This window comes from Fusarium vanettenii, assembly GCF_000151355.1.
Source record: "Fusarium vanettenii 77-13-4 chromosome 11 genomic scaffold NECHAsca_30_chr11_1_0, whole genome shotgun sequence".
Classification (NCBI taxonomy): domain Eukaryota; kingdom Fungi; phylum Ascomycota; class Sordariomycetes; order Hypocreales; family Nectriaceae; genus Fusarium; species Fusarium vanettenii.
The window spans coordinates 416,740-434,883 of NW_003315855.1; the positions used below are offsets into that span (position 1 = coordinate 416,740).

The window sequence follows — 18,144 nt, forward strand, 5'->3', positions numbered from 1 at the left end:
GACAGGCAAAAAAGTAGCCATGCTAGCAATCGTATAATAGGAACAGCCCGATGCGGGGGTCGAACCCGCAACCTTGAGATCGCGTACTCGTACCATGGTAACTTTGTTACCGAGGCATTCTAAGAGTCTCACGCTCTACCGATTGAGCTAACCGGGCGTGGCTCTGATTGGTTGGCGGGTCGTGTCGAAATTGGATGCCATGCAGTTGAGCAGCCGTAGCCACTTTGCTCTGTGAGAGATTGAGAGTAGAGAATATGACCATTCAGATGTTCGTAGGGTAGTTGACTCTGACGTGCTTGTTACTTTCATCATTATAGAGGAGCCTTCAGAGAGAAGTAAAGTACTCTGCCATGGTTAAGGTCCTAGGCCTCCAACTGTCCATCTTCATGCTGGACCAAAACACGCCGTCTTGATAGCCCTTTTCAGTTTCTACCATCCTGTGAGGGCGTGCATATCCTTCAAGCCTGGAACAAGGTCTTCCATTCGTAGGTCGAATTGAATGTCGATCATCTTGCTTGGTGCGCGGATGATGCACCCTCCGCTTCGACTGCGCCACTCGCACACGTCAGCATAGGTAGGCAACAGCCATTGCCACAACATAGTTAGTTGGGAGGGCCTTGAATACATGCAAATACTTGCAAACATTCTATGATATTCAGCCACCGTCTCAAGCAAACATGACTTCGAAACCGCATCTCCAGATCTTTACGCTTGATGCCCCCCAGTCCCATGCCGACCTAAAAGAGTTCACTCTCTTCTCCAAGCTGCCAACCGAACTACGCTTCAAAATCTGGAGGCATTCTTTAGAGCACCCTCGCATACTCAAGGTTCATTTGCGGTACCCCTCCGCATTCGATTTAAAGTTGGGCTATGATGGTCAGACAAGACCACCTTCACACCAAAGTCAAAAGAACTATCGTCCAGTGGTCGAAGGATATCAGACGCTGAGCAAGCTTCTAAGAGTCAACAAAGATGCCAGAGCAGCGGCCTTGTGTTTCTACCGAGTCCATCTACCATGCTGGTTTACAAAAGGAGCTTCCAGGAGTGACGATTTAGTCTCTGGCACCCTCTACTTCAACCCAGAATACGACTTTCTACACGTGAAGCAAGAGAGTATGGACATGATAGAGTTCTTCTATGATTTGAAGTTCAAGTATGATCCACAACACATTGGCATCCGCAACTTGGCCCTGTGTCGCAGGACGCTTGGCAATAATCCAGGCCGCCTCGCTCCTTTGCCAGCTTCAAACACCAACCCCGAAGCCATGAGCGCATTTAAAGACATCATCTCTCAGCTTAGAGAGGTCTTTTTCGTGTATGTTCAAAATATCGCCCGCATGATTCTAGGCCGCGATACTGGCGCCATCGTGCTCCACGAAACTTCCTTCAACCGCTCATTTCCCATCACGGCCATGGGACTCAACTTTGATCGTATAGACCGGGACCCTCGACAGGCTAGGAAGGACTTTAAAAGTCTCTCCATCATGGGTAACCCGCATGAGCTGTACACCTCGTGGTTAGAGGCAATGGAGGGCATGGGCATCAACCCACCAAAGGCCCAATACCGAATACTACTCACTTACCGGCCATATGATCGCATATACAACGAAGAAGACGCCAGAAAATGGATAAAGAAAGAAGACGAAATCTGGAACAACACATACAAATCGACCGGGCCCTTTTCTACTATAGACTGGAAAACTACAGCGGGTTCTTCGCTTCCGAAATTCCGAGACGAAGATCTCGACAAGGCTGTGCGGCCTACGTTTGGCTTCTGGCTTTTCCCGGTAGATGCCTTTGATGATGGCTCTGAGCGCGGATTTCACTCTAATCAGATTTCTGCTTGGGATGTTTCGGAGCATTGGCCGGAGTTGGCGCTCTTGCGACTGCCTACGTCGTGAAGCGACTTCAAACCCCGCAATACGAATGAGAGTTGTCAGCTCTGCACGTATGGATCTATCCAGGAATTATTTGAACAGAGAATCAAGTTTGATGAAGGCACCGCTCTGGCCTATGAGCAGTTGCCTTTGGGAGAAGCACGCAGCGAATCAAACCTACACTCAACGTAGGCCTGGGCAGGGAGAAGACACATGATCGCAGATGGGCAGTGTTTATTCTCAGCAATGAACTTTATAGCTGAATATCCAGGGCCTTCAAGTCTAATGGCAGGCTGATATCAACCATGGCTAGGTCATTCTCCCCCGGTCGGGGTGGGCTATAAATGGAGTCCACGCCTCTTCAAGGCCTCTATGTGATTGACACCGCTCCTTGTATTTCATATTTAATCCATCATTTGTTCCAGCTTATTGGCTGAATTTAGGGTGTACAGATTACACAGATATCGTTGTTGAAGTGGCTGTGCATGGGTCTTGGTGATGACTGTGCGAGTCCTACTACCTCTGACCTCTGGAGGGGGTTAAATTTGCAGTGCAACACATTTCTTGGCGCTTCTCATTGTTCTCATTTGTCCTCATCTGATGGCTCATGTGCATCATCCCTCCGTTTCCTTTTCCACTTCCCCCAGGATTGCAAGGCGATCCTCTGTCCTCCTTGGAAGCTCATCAACGCCCAAAGAGTCATGGCCGTGTAACTCTTGATCCATATACCGTAGCTGGCCAATGAATCCTGGATTCGGGCAAACCGTTGGTCTCGCCGAGACTATGGCTGCCAACGCCGCCTTCAGTGACAGGCCTTGTCGGGTCATCAGATAGCCGGCAATGACTGTGGGAGATCTTGATATTCCGGCAGAGCAATGCACCAATACTTTTCCGCCTGCTCCAGCGACTTGGTCAATGATGTTGCTGGCTGATTCAATTGACTCGGATATCGGCGCAGACGGTGAGTCCACCATTGAGATTCGGTGGTAAGTGACTCCGTCGATCCTTTCTGAGGGTGTTGATCCGATGCAAATGACAGAAGTAATTCCGTTGCTTTGTAGGAAAGACGAAGATGATGCAGCTGAACATGGCCCAAGGAAGAGAAAGGGCGGAAACACCAGTACTGCAGCGGCCTTACTCTGGCCACCTTTCTGTGATTTGGATGCTTTGCGACCTCCCATGCTGTGAGCACCGTGTTTTCGACTCAATACGATGTCTGAGAAGTATAACTTGGAAGAAGTCCAGTTGGTGCTGATAACGGGAATTGGAAGAGGATGCTTGGCTATCAGAAGTATGACAGGCAGCCGCGTTGTGTGACTCTTACGGCTTACCGTCGTGATCCACTCACAGAGACTACCCAATAAGCATAAGGTCAACTCACAAGTCCACGAACTCACGAGTCATGTCAGGGACACACAGCTTCTTTCAAGAATTGACAACGGGGGAATGGATTGAAGTGTGAAGTATGCATGTATGTCATCATTGATTGCACCTAATTACAAAACTTATTCCACATCCCAGTCCTTCACGACAGCGGCTACTCTATATCAAAGCGACGAGACATCCGCTCAGGACGAGCAAATACACCACTTATAGGCCGTGGTCTCGTCAGTTCAAACTCCTGCGGTGGTGCAAGATTCCTTGGCTCCTGACCCAACAGCAACGGCTTCAATCCCTTGTCGAAACTCGCCGTGCAAATAGCTGCTGCTATCGCTGATACAGCACTCAAAAACAGACCCATAGCGGCAAATAGTACCATCTCTTCCTTCATCAATGTCTTGGAACGAAGTCCCTTTCCGAATAGGATCGTCAGCCTGCTGACGAGGTACCCGACAAGGCCGAGGTGCAAAGCCTTGATAATAGGGTTAGCATACGAATAACACCTGAGATGAGGTACTTACTATCACCACAAACATTCCCTTTTTATGCTCGTTAGTTACGCAATAGGCCGCGAGGCCCGCCTGTATGACGGCAATAGGTAGGATTGCCATTGTCAGGCCAAATTCGGGCTCTTGATAATGGACATTGAGAAAGCCGTAGACAACGACAAAGAGAATAACAAAGAGAAGTGAAATCTTGAGAAACACGAGATACGCCTTTCAAATGGTTAGCATACGCTCCCCCGATCCCATGCCTTCTTCACTTACCTGGTATCTCAAGTGCCTGGCCTTCATCTTGACATCAGGACTGACATGTTCATACACCGTCCATGAGAATTCCACATGCAGCCAGCAAGCCAGAGCAACCATAAGAATACTACAGGCTGAGAACAAGACAATACACGCAATCAAAGCTGGTTGCGTGTACTTCCAAAACGGCTCATCATTATCCGCAAAGGGATTCTTGTCCTTGTCGTGACCTTTCAAAATCCTCTCAGTCGCTTCCTTGGCTTGCACATATTGCATTCCCGTCGTGACAGAGAGGCAGATGTTGATGACGCACTGCGCCCATATCTGAATCTTGTTCTTGATGCGGCATGTATCCAATGCCACAGTAGCTTGGAAGAGACATCCCAAGGTCGGTATGACAAATACCATGGGAATGACGTAAGATAAGGGAACTTGATAGACTGCAGGGTTAACCCAGTCTAGATATCTGACGAGAACAGATCTATCGCACACTTCACTTAGCGTCAAGTTGAAAGGCAATAGAGATAGGTAGATACTCACATTTGAAGAAGCGTGACCAGCACAAATTGTGCAACCGCCACACCGAAAAAGGTCCATTCCAGCTTCGTGTCTGCAATTCTCATTCTTGCAACGAAACCTTTTTTTTTTTCAAGGTTCATACACAACACGTTACGAAATACGAGAATTTTCAAAGGGGAGAAGGTGGAAAGGGGGCAAAACTGGAGACTGACACGTCACGTGGGGTGAAGGAGGTACGTGTACATTGCGTACCTACTAACGCAGAGGCTAGTCATGGCAAAATACGAGTTTTTTTGCATCTGTACACCTGGGGAGCATTAATTGGTCTTTTAATTAGGCGGTTTTAGGAAGCGAGGCGTGGGTTTGAAGCGGGATTGCCGGCTTATGCTTGGAATTAAAGCCTTGTCGATCGTAATCACCTGAGCAACGGTTAGCGAAAAGGTCTTGAATGTCAATAAATCTCGAGGTTTTATAAAATGATCTCGAAATTGTCTCCAGTTTGATGAGTGTTTGAGCTGAACATGGAGCATGAACAGAGGTGAAGAGGGCGCGAGACCGGGATTGGTGGTCGTTGAGAAGCTACTGTTTCACATCGCCCATCAAACGTCGTGTCTCCCTCCCCAGACAAAATAACAGGGATAAAACACTAACACTATGTCCTCTAAGTCAAGTATGGTTAGTTTAACCGCCTAACAGAATCAGAAATACTCTCAACTCGTCACCACAATTGAGAACCAGCCTCATCATTCGTCCAATATCTCTCATTGGTATCGCTTCATTAAGCAAAGGAATGTACTCCAGAGTACCACAACCTCATCTCCAACAAGTCCCTCATCCATCATTCATATCCGTGTCCTTCTCCTCCCAAGACCCATCCCATGAAAACCCACATCTCGGATTCCAAAGCAACTTCTCCCCCTCAGCAATCTCTCCCTTAAACGCAGCCCGCAGCTTTTCATACGCAGGAGGCGAATACTTCTCAGGCTCGGGCATGTTGAGAAGCGGCCTCGCCCCCATCGCTACTAGCATGGCGATGAATGACCGCTGCCTCGCCGCTTGGAGGTTGTTGTCAAGACGCGCCCAAGGGCGCCACGATGGTAGGTAGTAGCTGTCGCGACTTATATCGGCTTCTTCGAAAATGTCCTTGAGGAGGGTAGAGCCGCCGTCTTTGAGGGCCTCGGCGTAAGATGGGCCCATTACAGTTTTCCTGTCCAGCCTTGCCCCTTTTTCGATGAGTTTTTGTATGGTTGTTGGATGGCTCTCATCGGTGAACTCATACACGTCGTTGGTGGGAGATTCCTCTGTCACGTCTATCGTGAGGTGCAGTGTCGTCGAGAATACACCTTTGATAAAGTCAAAGAAGAGGTCGTTGATCTCCACTAGTAGGCCTATCTCAAAATTTTCATCTCTGAGGATCAAGTCGAGCAGAGTACCCCATCGTTCCATCAACACGTGGTACTCGTCGTCAGTAAGGGGGTCTTTGCCGTTTCCGGTTCGACGCCTCCCGTACATTCGACGGCGATAAGGCCCTCTATAGTAGCCGGGAATAACCGGCACAATAAAGGTAGAAACAGCATGCTTAGCCCCGCCGTTCTCAATGAGGACCTTGAAAACGGCAAACATCTCGTCGTTGAGGAGACATTTGAGGCCTTTGTGCTTCTCCCACAGCAGGCTGATTAGTGGAAGAATTGGAGAGTCATGGTCGTCTGTCTCTGGTATTGGCTTGTCGAGCTTGGCGCCTTTTTCGAGAAAATACTTGATCCCTTCAGTAGGAGTCACTTTCATAGATCTCGGATCCTGGTTCGGGTCCAGTGACAGCACATATGTGAGGAGCGGGTTTACTGGATGCGGATCATGTTTGGGAAGTCCAAAAGCCGACAGGTGGCATTTGACGCTGAGGTTGATGTTTCCACCCATGTCGAGAAGTGCTTCCATCATGTCTGTCTTTCCAGTTGTTGCCATTGAGCGCGCGGCAGCCAGGATAGGTACAGAATGCCATGGATGCAAATCCGCGTATGCATACCGAGGCAGTTCGAATAGCAAAGTGTCATTGGGAACACCCAAGTTCGCGCCTGGAGGGAGGAGTAATTGTGCCAGAGGAAGAGATCCAGATAGAACAGCCATAGAAAACGGTGACTGGGGGTCGTCGGTTTTTCCAGGTAAGCTCGCGGGATTAGCTCCCAGGTCCATCCATTGTTGACAGATTTCGTGGTCCAAGCCCAGCCTAACACACCTGAGAAGTGCATCGTCAAGGCCCTCTTGGAGGTTGAGTATTTGATCCCCGGCCCTAAGTTCTAACAAAAGTCGTAGCAGCTCCGGGTTTCTAGGCTCAAACAGACGCTTTTTTAAGGCCCTCTCTTGTCGATGATCAACGCCGCTAGGGTTGAGTCGCGCACCCGATTTCAAGAGAAACTCGATGGTATCGTACTGATGTCGTCGCGCAGCGAGGCAGATGGTAGACGATACGATAGGACCAACTTCGACGAGAGTAATGTCGGCACCGTGAGCGAGAGCCTTTTCGATGGCCCATCTCTCCCCATTCTGGCATCCCCATCTCATCAGCCTGCTTGTGGCTGTTGGGAGCCTGAGCAGGTAGGCATCCAAGGACTTGTTGAGAGGTTTGCTGGATTGGTTGAGCCGTGCGACGTCGAGCAAGTTCAGGTCGAGTAATATGGGCTCGAACAGCTCATTTGGGAGACATTCGATGTGGGAAGGCATTGTTGGTTGACGGTGTAAATGATAGATCGAGTAGGATCGTGAGAATGGGTATCAAGATGAAGCCAGATTTGGGTGGCTTCGTTGATGACTCATATGTTGTCTATTGGATTTCGAGGTTGAAGGTCAAGGCAGCAGTAGGCGACTCCTGCATGTCAGCATTGAGGGACCTATCATATGGCTCTCGCCCAGAGAGTGACCCATCGATTTACGCCCTTCAGGTCGCAAAAGTTTGCCTCTTCTTGTCGTCAAGAGTCGTCCTAGCGCAGGCGATGCTCAAGTCCCGAGGTTCTGGACTGGCCTGGGTCACAAATCGAACACAATCCTGAGTTTATGTTGATCACGGTCAACGTGGTCGCGTGAACATCTACCCTAGAGTTTTACTGACAGCGGCACGTGCCAGCATCTTGAGCCTGCCACAGGGGTCCAGCCAATCACCAAACAGATTGAGCCCGGTTAGCTCAATCGGTAGAGCGTGAGACTCTTAGCTTGCGCATCTAAGTGCAACGAGTACGCGATCTCAAGGTTGCGGGTTCGACCCCCGCATCGGGCTTTTCCTATAACTATTCTTTTTTGCTTCTAAATCATCCTTTTTATCAGTCTGCTTCATCAATGAGGAGACTTGATGCATTCGATTTTGCACTAGTGAGGTTTCCTCTCACCGCCCGAAGACGTGGTGGCCAAGGGCATCGGGTACACCGTCCGTTGCGAGACGTCAGATGGCCTTCAGTCAAGAAGGGCACAAGGTCTGAAGATCATCGGGTATAGGCCCGCTGCATCCGTAACACGTGTATAACGGCATCCGATTCGTTCACCCCCATCACGAAGCGAAGAATTATACAACATCAAGTCTCCGATTCACCATCGGCTCTTCTTTTCGCTTAATCTTGACTTGACGCATTCAGGGGTTGACTTGGCTGTGGAGATGCAGTGCAACCCGGATTCTCCTCCGGTTGGACGGGGATGTTTTTGCGGTGAAGTCTGCTCTCTTCCGATTGGTCGCCCTGGTGTCACGTCGGTTAATGGTCGGGCACCCGACACGAGTCTGATCGATCAGCCAATATCAGGTATCGACAATAAATATCAGAAGGAAGTGACACCTTCAAGGTCCATGACCACCATATGCCGTCGCTCATAATGTGGTCTTCAGGGCTATTGTGTCTTATTGTGCAGGCGATTGGGGTCTCTGCTCGCTCAGAGTATCCCTCACCCGAAGTGTTGCCGTCACGTGAGTCCCCTGATTCCAACAATAACAAACCTCCACTCACAGGACCCGCAGCCCCCGGCTCTGGCAAGGGCATCTGGAAGAATGCATACGCGAGCGCTAGAGACTTTGTAGCGTTGCTGACGCTGGAGGAAAAGGTCAACATCACAGGGGGTGTTGACACTGACAATGTCTGCGCCGGCAACACCGGGTCAGTGCCTCGTCTTGGATGGCCGGGAATGTGTTTGCACGATGCGGGGAACGGTGTCAGGGCTACTGATCTTGTGAACTCTTATCCTTCGGCTTTGCATGTTGGTGCTAGCTGGGATAAGAACTTGACATACCAAAGGGGTTATTATATGGGCAAAGAGTTCAAGGCGAAAGGAGGTGAGTTTACCTTGCTACGGTCCGTGACATCTGCTAACGGTTTTTAGTAAACGTCTTGCTTGGCCCTAATGTTGGCCCTCTTGGAAGGACACCTCTGGGAGGTCGCAACTGGGAAGGCTTTTCTGTCGATCCGTATCTCACCGGTCAGTTGAGCGCCGAGTCCATCATCGGTCACCAAGACGCAGGCGTCATTGCAAACGTCAAGGTGCGTGTTATCCAGTTTGACCCTTGGTTCACGCTTATTCTTGCAGCACTTTATCGCCAACGAACAAGAAACCTTCCGACGCCCTTACTTCGGAATCGAGGCAGTTTCTTCCAACATCGACGACAAGACTTTGCACGAGTACTATCTCTGGCCCTTTGTCGACAGTGTCAGAGCTGGTGTTGCCTCGGTCATGTGCTCATACAACCGCATCAACAGCACATACGGATGCGAGAATAGCAAGCTGATGAATGGCATTCTCAAGTCTGAGCTGTCGTTTGATGGCTTTGTGCTTCTTGATTGGAACGCTCGACACAGCCTCTCAAGTGCTAATGCTGGTCTCGACATGGTGATGCCTTTGAGAGGAAACTGGGGGGAGAATCTCACAGAGGCTGTTAAGAATGGCACCATCAGCGAGGAACGCATCACGGATATGGCTACCAGGTTTGTTCAGTGCCCATTTCTTCGGCTCGTCACTAACGTCCATCAGAATCATTGCCGCCTGGTACCTCACCGGCCAGGATCTCCATTTCCCTACCCCTGGTATCGGAATGAAGAACCTCACTCTTCCACACGAACAAGTTGACGCACGTGTTCCTGAGTCGAAGCCGATCCTAATGGAGGGTGCCATCGCCGGCCACGTGCTGGTCAAGAATGAAGACAAGGCTCTCCCTTTCCGCGAGAACCCCAAGATGATCTCTGTTTTTGGATACGATGCTACCGTCCCCGAAACCAAGAACGCGGATATTCTCTTCGAGCTTGGATACACTTCGTCGCCTGAAATGGGCCAGGCTGTCCTTGGTAAGGAGGAGCATTTCGACCAAGCGGCTAGAGGAGGAACCATTATTTCGGGTGGACGTGCCGCTGCCAACTCGCCGCCATACATCAGTGATGTAAGTAGAGTTTACCCAGGATGATTGAGCTGTCTAACATCGAGTAGCCCCTCAGCGCCATTCAGCAGAGAGCCGCCAAGGACGGCGGCTGGGTTAACTGGGATATTTCTTCCTTCGACCCCGATGTGAACGGTGCATCTGACGTCTGCTTGGTCTTTATCAACGCCATGGCCACAGAAGGCTGGGATCGCGACGGTCTTCACGATGACTTTAGCGATGGCTTGATCCTGAATGTGGCATCCAAGTGTGCCAACACCATCGTTATCATCCATGCTGCTGGCATCCGTCTTGTCGACCAATGGATCGAGCATCCCAACATCACGGCGACTATTATTGCTCACCTTCCCGGCCAAGACAGTGGAGAGTCGCTCGTCAAACTCCTCTACGGGGAGGCCAGTTTTTCGGGAAAGCTGCCCTACACCATTGCCAAGAATGAGAGCGACTACACGCCCTATGCTCCTTGTGGTCTGGAGCCAGGTAGCAAGGACCCGCAGTGTGATTTTACTGAGGGTGTCTACCTCGACTATCGCTCGTTCGATGCTCGAGACATTACTCCGCGATTCGAGTTTGGATTTGGCCTTAGCTACACCGAGTTCGAGTATTCTTCTCTCAAGGTCAACATCAGGGATACTGCCTCAACCGAGGATCTGTGGCAGACGATTGCCATAGTCAAGGCTACCATCGCTAACGTCGGCCCAGTCGGTGGCGAGGAAGTGGCTCAGCTCTACGTAGCCATCCCCAATAGTCCTCCCAAACAGCTACGTGGCTTTGAAAAGCTGGCTATCGAGAAGGGATCATCGGCTGAGGTCCAGTTTGAGCTGACTCGACGAGACTTTAGTGTGTGGGATGTGGTGAAGCAGGAGTGGACTCTCCAGACTGGCAATTACACTATTTTTGTGGGTGGGAGCAGTAGAAGTCTCCCTCTTGAGGAGAGTTTCAATCTGTGATAAGTAAAAAGGTCAAGACTAGAGCAATAGATCGTTTGGTTCCAACCTGGCATGCCTTGATATTGAGCTGTGACCACTGCCATCTACGACGGAAGTTCAGCTCTAAAAAAAAAAAAAAAAAAAAAAAAAAGGATGAAGATCAGAAATCATATGCTTGAAAAGCACAAAAGATTGGGTTTTAGGTGTTGCGTTTTTTAGATGGCGCCTGGTCAGAGGTGGATTTAGGTTTGTTTTTAGGAGCGGACTTTTTGAGATTGACCACTTGACCAGGCGCCAGCACTTTGTGTGCTTTTAGGGTGGGAGAGAAAGGGTTAACCTTGATTATAAGAGTCTTGACGGGTCAAGTTGGGAAAATGCAAAAAAGAGAGTGCGCGTCTTTAGGTTTGTTACGGAAGGAAGAATTTGGCTTTGGGGCGGTACAAGGTCTTATGAGTTAACCACTCGGCCAGGTGGAGCACTCTTTTGTTACTTAGGATTTGGAAGAGGAAGGGGTAAACCTGCCTATGACCCTTTGGTCTGTTGTTGATGGCTCTTCCTGCCTGGGTGGTACCTGGAGATGTACTAACGAAGTTGACCACCATCCGGCCAGCTTCGATATTCCACTGTACCTATGAGCCGAGAGAGCGACTGATCTTTTTGCTGTAACAAATTGTCATTTGTTGCACGAGGTAATACATGATTCTTTTTCTCTGCTTACTGCCAAGTATCACCCGCCTCTCGGAATCTCAGCGAGTGATGGAAAGATGACAGCACAGCTTCCCTAACACAACGGCCATGCTCATATGGTTGAGACCAAGCTACCCATTAAATGAGTATTATAGGACAGGTCATGATCCCCGCCAACTCATACTTCGGCGACTGAATGGTGTCTTGACCCTTTCCCTCCCCCTTCGGGGTCGCAAAAAGCTTACCTACACAGGAATCGTCCCCATCTATTTGCTGCAGTTTTGCATGGGAGCCATACCCGTATTTTTTTCGACCTCATTTATTTATAAATATGATCCCTCAGCGGAACTTTAGGCGTATCACCGTATCGGCCTCGGACTCTGAGGGTTGGTAAGACGGCTCAATACGGATAAATAAGGGAGTTGATCTACTCATCGCGGAATGCACCCCAAATTGACTCTACTGCTTATCTTACGTTAGCCACTTTTAACTAAACCGGGCTGGGATGTTCCCTCCACCATTGCTGGCAGACCAATGAGATGATCAAGCCCAGTCGCTGGTGATGCAGCCACTCATCGGGGTTTGATTACTACGTGGCAGATGATGAACAAAGGACCAGCCACATATAAACGAGGTTGACCTCTATCTGTTTCGTCATCTCCACCGCGTTTTGACACATCCAAGATGCTGCAGAACACAATTGACCTGTTCCGCCAAGCGCCGCCAGGCCTGGGTTTGGCTGTTTGCGCCGTCTTCATCGGCTTGTTCCTCATCCTTCTACGACTCGCTCGTCCCAAGCCCATCCCGGGCATCCCGCACAACGTCGAAGCAGCAAACTCCATCTTTGGCGACCTTCCCGAGTTCAGAGCCGCCACAGACCGCAGGGAGTGGTGGGTAACCCAGATCATCAAGCACCAGTCGCCTCTGGTCCAGGTCTTTATCCGTCCTTTTGGTCTGCCGTGGGTGTTTGTGGCCGATCACTGGGAGGCTGTGGACATCGCGACGCGTCGTCTGAAGGAGTTTGACAGAGCTGATGAGACCATCTATGCTTTTGAGGGCGTCGCTCCGAGCCATCACATAACGATGCGCTCTTCGAACCCTCAGTTCAAGAAGAACAAGGAACTTGTTCGAGACTTGATGTCGGTCAATTTTTTGCAAGATGTTAGCAGCAGGTCCCCCGATTCACGACTGTTCTGACTTTTCTAGGTTTCTTCCCCTGAGATTTACGACAAGTTTTCTCTTCTCGTGGATCTCTGGAATAGCAAGGCCCGTTTCTCCAACGGACGACCGTTTGACGTGGGTAAAGATATCCACAATGCCGCCCTTGACATCGTCATGGCTGCTTCGTTTGGTCTCGGCCTCGAACATTCTCAGGTTGCCAAGCAAATCAGAGAGCTTGAGAGTGCATCAAGCCCAGGCGGACAAGATGATGTTTTCGAGTTCAAACACGTGCCCATTGACGATGAAATTGGAGCCTTTACGATATTGGCAGACAGTATCGCCGTTGCTGTTAGGTCGCCCCTGCCAAGGCTAGGTCACTTTCTGTACCGGAATCTTTCCCCGATGATGAGACGAGCTGCAGCAGGTCGGGATAGGCTTAGGAACCGTGAGATTGCAAAGAGTGTTGAGCGGAGGGAGTCTGAACATCCACAGCGATGCGCCTTGGATAATATGCTGGCCCGAGAAGATGTAATTGCTGAGAAGGAGGGTCGGAAGCCAAACTATTACTCTCAAGTTATCCTGAGCGAGGTAAGCTAGGCTCTACAACATTGATATCTGTGCTAATATTGTACAGCTCCTCGGATACCTAGTGGGAGGCCACGACACCACCTCATCTGCTCTACGCTGGTCATGCAAGTACATGACTGAAGACCAGCGTGTGCAATCCCTTCTCCGAAAGGCTCTCTACGAAGCATACCCCGAAGCAGCGGCCGAGAACCGTGTCCCAACAATTGCCGAGATCACCAAGAACCAGCACATCGCTTATCTTGACGCTGTCATTGAGGAGTGTCTTAGACATGCACGTCCTGGTGCCATCACTTTCCGCCAAGCCATGGTTGACACTCAAATTCTTGGCGTTCATATTCCAAAGGGCACGAATGTAGGCTTGATGGCTTGCGGACCGGGTATCCTGACACCAAGAATCGAGGTCGACTATAGTAAACGATCAGCCAATTCCAAAGCGAGCATGGAAAAGATCCCAGCCTTTGACGAGTCCAACATAAGAGAATTCCTCCCCGAGCGCTGGCTCAGAACCCAAAAGACTGACTCTGGAGAAGAAGAGACCGTGTTTGATCCCAACAGCGGACCAGCTCAAGCCTTTGGTCTCGGTCCTCGGAGTTGCTTTGGAAAGAAGTTGGCGTACATGGAGCTGCGGATTTTCTTCACCATGATCTTCTGGGAGTTCAAGATGAACACTGTTAAGCCAGAGTTGAGAGGGCACGATGAGAGTGTTACTCTGACGAGGTCGCCGAAGTATGTCTATGTGAGTTTGGAAAAGACAGGACCTCAGCAGAGTGTTTAGATTAAGTAGGCTTGTTTGTTCTCTCGCTTATGATATGATGTCATCCGTTACACTTGTAGGTCATTGCACATGATCACCTTGAAGTCCATCACACTGTCCAAGTATCAACCCAGGAACCCCAAAGTTTGGCAACAACACTCGTGCCTTTGCGAGTTGCGCTGATAGCCATGGATGATCAGGATGCCCTTGAGTCTTGCAGAGAGCCACTGACAATGACCATATCAAGCGGTATGCTTGTCTTGGATCCTCTCTGAGGGCCTTGGATGCGATTCTTAGAATTTGGGTGAGTGATGAGTCCATCCGTGATTGAGACTCTTGATCTACGTGTAGACACGAGTAGAGGACTTGTAGAGCGTGAAAATCCAAGAAGGCTGAGTAGACTGTCCACATGAGTCGTTTACCTCCAGAGTTAGCGACTTGTCTGGCCAAGAGCAAGATATCAGTGAATTCCTTGATTGTATCAGTCAGCTATCTTTCTTTTTGTGCTTTTAGTTACTGCTTACATCACCAAAGCTCTGGATATGCCGCCAAAGTCTCTGCAGACTGACATTGTCGGGACCTGCTGCTGATCTTGCTAGTCTCAGGAGCTCCAGCTTTGCACCCTGGCACAGGTGGTATAACCGCAGCGGTCGGTAGTTTTCCAAATCATCGAGAATTTCGGTAACCGGGTAGTCTTCTCCCCATATTTTAGGAAGGATGGATCGTCCGCTTAGGAACAAGCGTTCGTGGGAGATGTAGTCTGAGGCTTCTCGGGATGAAAAGTCCATGCAAAGCTGGCCGCCGTGCACGTTTCCGGTAGCAGAATCCGCATCCAGGTATCTGAGGACCCATCAGTCTCGGCTTGTACCTTGGAGACGAAACCCTACAGTGTGTATAGTAGCATCGTTTGTGACAAGCTTGGGAGCCTTTTACCACCCACATATTCGTCGCCATCCAGATACGGCCTCAAGAATGACCGAATGCCTTCCAGATGAACCAGAGACGCTCCGGTACTCTCCGAGTCGTAGGCCTCGTACCGTAAAATGAGGAACCACATGGTAAACAGCGCATTTATATCGTCGTCTCGACCCTCGGAATGGCAAATAAGATGTAGTAGAGATGACAAGTCCTGTAGAGCTAGACTGTAATGCGCTGCGGCCGCGGCCCCAAGGCGATGAGCTGCTTCAAGTGATTTGGCCGAATTATCGCTCTCTTGAGCCTGAAGCACTTGTTGAGCACGTAATTCCATGCTTGCGACGGCAATCATACTCCTCATTACACCGGAATATTGGCTTGCAATGTGCGTGTAGATGTACGAGAAGCAGCTCCATTTCCAAAGTTTTCCATAACACAACACCATCATCGACTCTGGGATGTATAGAAACGCAGCCTCATCGTCGGCGCTGAGCTGTAGGGAGTTGGCAAGAGGAGCATGGTTCGTGGACAGATTCGACCGAGGCTGTCGGTTGCTGTTTTCCGGGCTATGACTCGAGGCATCTTCGTTCGATCGTGATGGTGTCGTGGCATGCTGCATACCGCTGCTCTTGGAGGATGGACTATCACGAGGCGTGGCTGGCTGTGAAGGCGCCAACGGTCGAGGAGAGGTACGGCAGCTCCCAGGACTAGACGCACTATTGGACCCCCGCGACCTCCTCAGGCTCAGAGACTTTCCGGGCTCCAGCCACTCACACTTCATGGGGCTGTTGGCACATCTCTCACAGACGGGCCGTCGCTCGTCGCACTTGACTTTTCGGATCCGACAGGTTACGCAGCCTGTGTCTGCCGTTAGTTTCATAAATTGGATAACGAGGCAACTTTTGCTTACCGTTCTTTGATCGCGCCGTTCGGCGATTCGGTGATGGGACCTCGTTCGGCATTTGATGAGTCGTGGAGTGTAAGAAGGAGGAAATTGGAGATTGTAAATGGACAGCTCGGCAAGGCACAGATAACTTTAAAAGGCTGCAAAGGATGCCTACTGGTCAGCTCGGCAAGATGCGCGGATAAGTATTCGCGGAGCTCAAGCGCGGTGGCGAGTGTCTTGGCTCGGCATTCAAAATTGGGAATAGCTTCAACCGCCCCAAGCCACGGAGCGACAGCCCGAAAGCTCGTGAGTGGCCGCCTCGGCAATTTAGCTTGTCAATAAAGAGTGGAGATGCAACACAGACCGCCTGATTAAAGTTTTTGATTGGGCGGTTCAGCCGACTCGGTGTGTCCCCTGCTGTGAGCTCCACGCGATTCAGGTCGTGAAACCTTGGTTGGTGTTGAGATGCCGCTATGGCCTGATGATGAAGTAGATGCGTTATATAAAAGTATTGCATTGTGAAAGTCACGATGTTAATAATGATGAGATATCGTGCTTTTCCAATCTTCGATCTATTGAGCAGCAACACACCATGATGATCCTTTCAACAGAGCAAATCTACGACACAATTTCCAAGTCGATCGAGACTCATACCGACGACTTGGCTTCAATATGTAAAAAGGTATTTGTCACTGACCCACCGCTACTTACAAGACTAACACCTAGCTCCAGATCCATGAAAATCCAGAGTTCAACTTTGAAGAATTCCAGGCCCATGACAACATCTGCGATCTTTTGCAAAATCTTGACTTCAAAGTAACGAGACATGCATATGGTCTCGAGACATCCTTTGAAGTTGAGTTTGGTCAAGGGGGAAAACTGGTCGTGTTCAATGCTGAATACGACGCTCTTCCTGGTCTTGGCCATGCCTGTGGACACAACTTGATAGCAACAAGCTCCATTGCTGCATTCCTCGCAACAGCTGAAGTTCTTCGTCATGGAAAGCTCAAGGGAAGGGTGCGACTCTTGGGAACTCCAGCTGAAGAAGGAGGCGGAGGCAAGATCCGTCTTATCGAAGCTGGAGCTTATCAAGGCGTTGATGCGTGTCTCATGGCGCACCCCACAGGACGTCTTTCACCTGAGGGAACAAAGAAGGTGGATGGTATCTCGGCGGCCAAGTCGAGTGCGCGGAGGCAGTTGGAGGTGACGTTCAAGGGCCAGAATGCTCACGCGGGAATGAGCCCATGGCATGGGAAGAATGCCCTGGATGCTGTGGTATCGTCTTATGTCAACATTTCCCTTTTGCGACAGCAGTTGCCTCCTTCAGCACGGGTGCATGGTGTCATCAGAGCAGGAGGTGCTGAGCCAAACATCATCCCAGATACTACAAGTCTCGAGTACTATCTGAGGGAGAGCACCGTCGAGAGCATCCAAGATCTATCACGCAAGGTGGAGGCGTGTTTCAAGGCTGGAGCGGTAGGGACTGGCTGCGCGTTGGAGTGCGACTGGCATTCGTAAGTATCTGTTTGAGCTTATTGAATGCACATTTGCTGACTTTGGTGCAGAGACAAAGACTACATGGAGCTCTGCCCCAACACGGCCATCTCTGCAGAGTTTACGAGACACATGAAGGCATTTGGCAGAGAATACCTGGATGATTCAGGGAAACCGCCAATGGGAGCTTCCACAGACATGGGTAAGTCGAGATGAACTTCACCGAGTCTCAGTTCACTGACACTTCCAGGCAACGTCACCTACCTGGTACCAGGCATCCATCCCATGTTTTCGATAGGGACTGAGGACCCTCTAATCCAGCCTCACACACCAGAGTTTGCTGCTGCAGCTGGCACAAAGGAGGCATTAAATAGCGCTCTAGACTGCGGCAAAGGTCTAGCCGCAACAGCTTGCGAAGTACTTCTGGGGCCGGAGCTGTCAGTAAAAGCTTGGGATGAGTTTCGTCGGGACGTGGAGCCGATCATAGACAGATTGTAGCATGTGAAACTGCATATTAGAGTAATGTACATAATTGCCAAGACATTGGATATCCCTCATAATGGTTGCATTAGGCCGGCTTGCATTAAGCTGGCATTCTTTCCTTGATCGATGTGTCGTCTCGCTTGACTCGTTTTGGCAAAACTTGTAATCTTGGCAGTCATATTCGGATCCGGGTTCCGGCGTGTCAACAACAACTGACTTCCTCACTCGTTATCTCGCCCGCCGCTATTACTTTCCCACATGGGCAACTCTGGTAATCCAGATGCCCTCATCTCCACTTGAGATTACGTCGTTATCTCCAAGAAT

The 18,144-nt window shown here is 50.1% G+C and overlaps 7 protein-coding genes across 7 annotated transcripts; 4 read left to right on the top strand and 3 right to left on the bottom strand.

Annotated features, from left to right (window-relative positions):
- Positions 1-677: 677 nt before the first annotated feature.
- On the top strand, positions 678-1,901 carry NECHADRAFT_86393 (uncharacterized protein; the record flags this gene model as incomplete). Its single annotated transcript, XM_003043073.1, has 1 exon — positions 678-1,901. One exon carries the CDS (start codon positions 678-680, stop codon positions 1,899-1,901), a length of 1,224 nt encoding a protein of 407 aa, XP_003043119.1.
- Positions 1,902-2,491: 590 nt separating this feature from the next.
- Positions 2,492-4,800, bottom strand: NECHADRAFT_86394 (uncharacterized protein; the record flags this gene model as incomplete). Its single annotated transcript, XM_003043175.1, has 7 exons — positions 2,492-3,106; positions 3,209-3,230; positions 3,419-3,729; positions 3,779-3,973; positions 4,025-4,487; positions 4,547-4,643; positions 4,782-4,800. The coding sequence occupies 7 exons, from the start codon at positions 4,798-4,800 to the stop codon at positions 2,492-2,494; spliced, it is 1,722 nt and encodes a 573-aa protein (XP_003043221.1).
- Positions 4,801-5,356: 556 nt separating this feature from the next.
- NECHADRAFT_86395 (uncharacterized protein) lies at positions 5,357-7,243 on the bottom strand (the record flags this gene model as incomplete). The annotated part of the gene is made up of 2 exons (XM_003043176.1): positions 5,357-6,689; positions 6,759-7,243. The coding sequence occupies 2 exons, from the start codon at positions 7,241-7,243 to the stop codon at positions 5,357-5,359; spliced, it is 1,818 nt and encodes a 605-aa protein (XP_003043222.1).
- Positions 7,244-8,377: 1,134 nt separating this feature from the next.
- NECHADRAFT_51328 (uncharacterized protein) lies at positions 8,378-10,873 on the top strand (the record flags this gene model as incomplete). The annotated part of the gene is made up of 6 exons (XM_003043074.1): positions 8,378-8,468; positions 8,520-8,831; positions 8,879-9,036; positions 9,083-9,477; positions 9,524-9,926; positions 9,974-10,873. 6 exons carry the CDS (start codon positions 8,378-8,380, stop codon positions 10,871-10,873), a joined length of 2,259 nt encoding a protein of 752 aa, XP_003043120.1.
- Positions 10,874-12,223: 1,350 nt separating this feature from the next.
- Positions 12,224-14,063, top strand: NECHADRAFT_51378 (uncharacterized protein; the record flags this gene model as incomplete). Its single annotated transcript, XM_003043075.1, has 3 exons — positions 12,224-12,700; positions 12,746-13,288; positions 13,335-14,063. 3 exons carry the CDS (start codon positions 12,224-12,226, stop codon positions 14,061-14,063), a joined length of 1,749 nt encoding a protein of 582 aa, XP_003043121.1.
- Positions 14,064-14,123: 60 nt separating this feature from the next.
- Positions 14,124-15,919, bottom strand: NECHADRAFT_51314 (uncharacterized protein; the record flags this gene model as incomplete). Its single annotated transcript, XM_003043177.1, has 4 exons — positions 14,124-14,513; positions 14,567-14,882; positions 14,930-15,815; positions 15,868-15,919. 4 exons carry the CDS (start codon positions 15,917-15,919, stop codon positions 14,124-14,126), a joined length of 1,644 nt encoding a protein of 547 aa, XP_003043223.1.
- Positions 15,920-16,438: 519 nt separating this feature from the next.
- NECHADRAFT_51557 (uncharacterized protein) lies at positions 16,439-17,835 on the top strand (the record flags this gene model as incomplete). The annotated part of the gene is made up of 4 exons (XM_003043076.1): positions 16,439-16,592; positions 16,661-17,357; positions 17,409-17,539; positions 17,612-17,835. The coding sequence occupies 4 exons, from the start codon at positions 16,439-16,441 to the stop codon at positions 17,833-17,835; spliced, it is 1,206 nt and encodes a 401-aa protein (XP_003043122.1).
- Between the last annotated feature and the right edge of the window lie 309 nt (positions 17,836-18,144).